Source organism: Oncorhynchus keta, unplaced genomic scaffold, assembly GCF_023373465.1.
Source record: "Oncorhynchus keta strain PuntledgeMale-10-30-2019 unplaced genomic scaffold, Oket_V2 Un_scaffold_1315_pilon_pilon, whole genome shotgun sequence".
Taxonomy (NCBI): Eukaryota; Metazoa; Chordata; class Actinopteri; order Salmoniformes; family Salmonidae; genus Oncorhynchus; species Oncorhynchus keta.
Genome location: NW_026290769.1, coordinates 529,904 through 532,500, shown reverse-complemented (window position 1 = coordinate 532,500; position 2,597 = coordinate 529,904). Strand labels below are relative to the sequence as shown.

The 2,597-nt window shown below is 47.4% G+C and overlaps 1 protein-coding gene across 1 annotated transcript in view; it reads right to left on the bottom strand.

The window, feature by feature from the left end:
• Positions 1-1,616, bottom strand: part of crabp2a (cellular retinoic acid binding protein 2, a) — a 13,670-nt gene extending 12,054 nt beyond the window's left edge. Inside the window, exon 1 of the mRNA XM_052513560.1 lies at positions 1,198-1,616. Coding sequence (XP_052369520.1) covers positions 1,198-1,279 — 82 coding nt within the window. The 5' untranslated portion in view covers positions 1,280-1,616. The remainder of the gene's footprint in view (positions 1-1,197) is intronic.
• Positions 1,617-2,597: the final 981 nt, after the last annotated feature.

Genomic DNA, 2,597 nt, shown 5'->3' with positions numbered 1-2,597 from the left:
CACACACACACACACACACACACACACACACACACACACACACACACACCATCTCCCTGGCCTATCTCTCTGTCAGTTTCATTTCATCATCTTTTCTTTCTTCTTTTGTTTGACCCTTTTTCCTTTCTATCCTCTGGCCCCCACCTCACCCACTTCTCTATCTCTCAGCACGCTACCTCTCACACACACCCCTCGGTGGGTAATGATGGGTAAAGACGGAGAGCAGATTTATGTTAATTGGTGCCTCAGTCAAACCAGGAAATTGGAATGCGCGCGCCTGGCCGGTGATGCGCCACTGACTCCGGTTATTCCGGCAGGAACAATGGTGGCATTTAGAACTAGTTCATAACACAGACACATATTGCACTTTTGCGCATGAACACAGGCTTCTCTCTCTCGATCCTCCCTCCCATATGTGTGTTGATATACATGTATTCCTGGTATGCCCTTGTATTTTAGTAAAAATAATAAAATTGGCAACCACTGACAGACACTCACACACCCTGCCAGATAAATGAACAGGCGTTGTCTTTTTATTCCATGCAAACTGCTGCAGGTGTGGAGCGAGGCCTTTCACATTGAGAATGAAATGACAGTGAAACAGCTCTTAGTTTCGGCATGCCGGCTGATAATATTCCAAATGGCCTGCACTGTCACGTCATAACGGACTCTTCTCTCTGAAGCGTCTGTTTTTTTCCGATCCCACACACACACTTGCACGATGTGATGTTATTTTTCCCTGCGCGGTGACACGGACAGAGGTGCCGCCGTTTGTCTCCATTGTCTGGTGGAGTGAGGTGAGGGGGAGGGGAGACTGGCTGGGGAGTGGGGCAGTGAGGGGAGGGGGAGAGAAGGGTGAAGCTGGATGGGGGGGGGCAAGCATTGAGTTTTGGGTTCGCCAGAATTACAAAGCCCCCCCATTCACGCGACGCACAGAGTACACCACATGTCTGATTAATACGTGCATGCATGAACCATTGTGTGTGTGTGTGTGTGTGTGTGTGTGTGTGTGTGAGAGACACGTATCTGACCTACAATGTATTAGGGTGTTCAGATAGCTATATTCAATTAGTAATAATTAAATAACTGTTATAATAATAGGCTATAATAAAGTTAGGGATATATGTACCACAAATATTTATCACCATCCCCTTCATCGCCATTATCACCACCACCATCCACATTACCATCACTCACCCAGCGCTTTGAGAAGCTCCTCGAAGTTCTCCGAGTTCTTCATCTTCCAGGTACCAGCGAAGTCAGGGATTTTACGCTCCATCTTTTTCTAAACGGATTGTTTTACTCTCCAACTCTGCCCTCTTTTCAATCAGTGCGGGGTCTCGAGGTGGTCGGTGGTCTTCTCTCCCTCACCCGCTAAGAGGTGATCTGGATTGGATTGAGACTTTCCGGTCCAGCTAGTTCTGCCCCCTCAGCAGGTTGTGACCGTGTGTCTCTCAACTGTTTGACTGAGGTGGCTGTCAGTGCCCTAATCCAACCCTCTCTCTGTCTCTCTCTCGCTGATCCCTATCTCGCCTATGCACGTTATGAGCGGTTGCGCTATGAATGGATGGAATGGAAAACGAGCCACTTCCTTTGACCGCTGATAACATGCCCACTTTCACACTCAGACACGCCCGACCCACGTCTGTCATGTCCAGGAGCCAAACGGAATCGCATATGGTTCCTAAGCCCCGCCACGACCACGCCCGGAGAGAACATGTGCGTTCTAGGACCTCCTAGCTGAGCCAGTTGCCACGCCTCTTTATCCCCGCGCACCTTTAATGTGCCAATGGAGTGACCGCGCCCTAGACGCACGCGCACAAGGGCATAACCTCATGGAAACATTATTTTATGAGGTGCAATATATTATTTAATTTGTGGTGTTTGTCAGACACGTGGTTCGTGGTTGAAGCCATTGTGTTGTAATTGAAACCGGAAAAACTGTTCTGAGTGCCAGTTTCGGATTTAGCCAATTTATCGTTGGCATGGATGTAGTGTTGAGTGTCAAGGAAGTCGGGTACCAGTCCGTGTGTTGATGTAGGGGAGATAGAGAGAGACTTGGTGGTTCAATTCTTGGAGATGATCGAGGGCCAGCGATTGGATGGAATGTTGAGAATATTTCCCACAAGTTCACCTCACCCCCCCTTCTCCATTCTTCCTCCCTCCCTCTCTCTTTTCTCTACCCTCTTCCCCCAGCGCCGCAGTGATGTGTCATAAAAATAAAAGAGGTGGTAATGGGATACAGCCACTGGCCTCGACCAGCGGGCTATCTATTTAACCGGACTGGCGTGCAGAAACATACCGAACTCACGAGAGAGCAAGATAGAGACATGAGAGGTGTTTCATATGTTTCCCATGCCAATAAATCCATTTGAATTGAATTGAGAGAGAGAGATTTTTATTTATTGTCTATTTCACTTTCTTTGGCAATGTAAACATATGTTTCCCATGCCAATAAATCCCTTTGAATTGAGTTGAGACACACAAACAGACTAACACAAACAAACCCCACAGAGCCTCAGGACAGCAACACAATTAGACCCAACCAAATCAAGAGAAAACCAAAATATAATTACTTGACACATTGGAAAGAATTA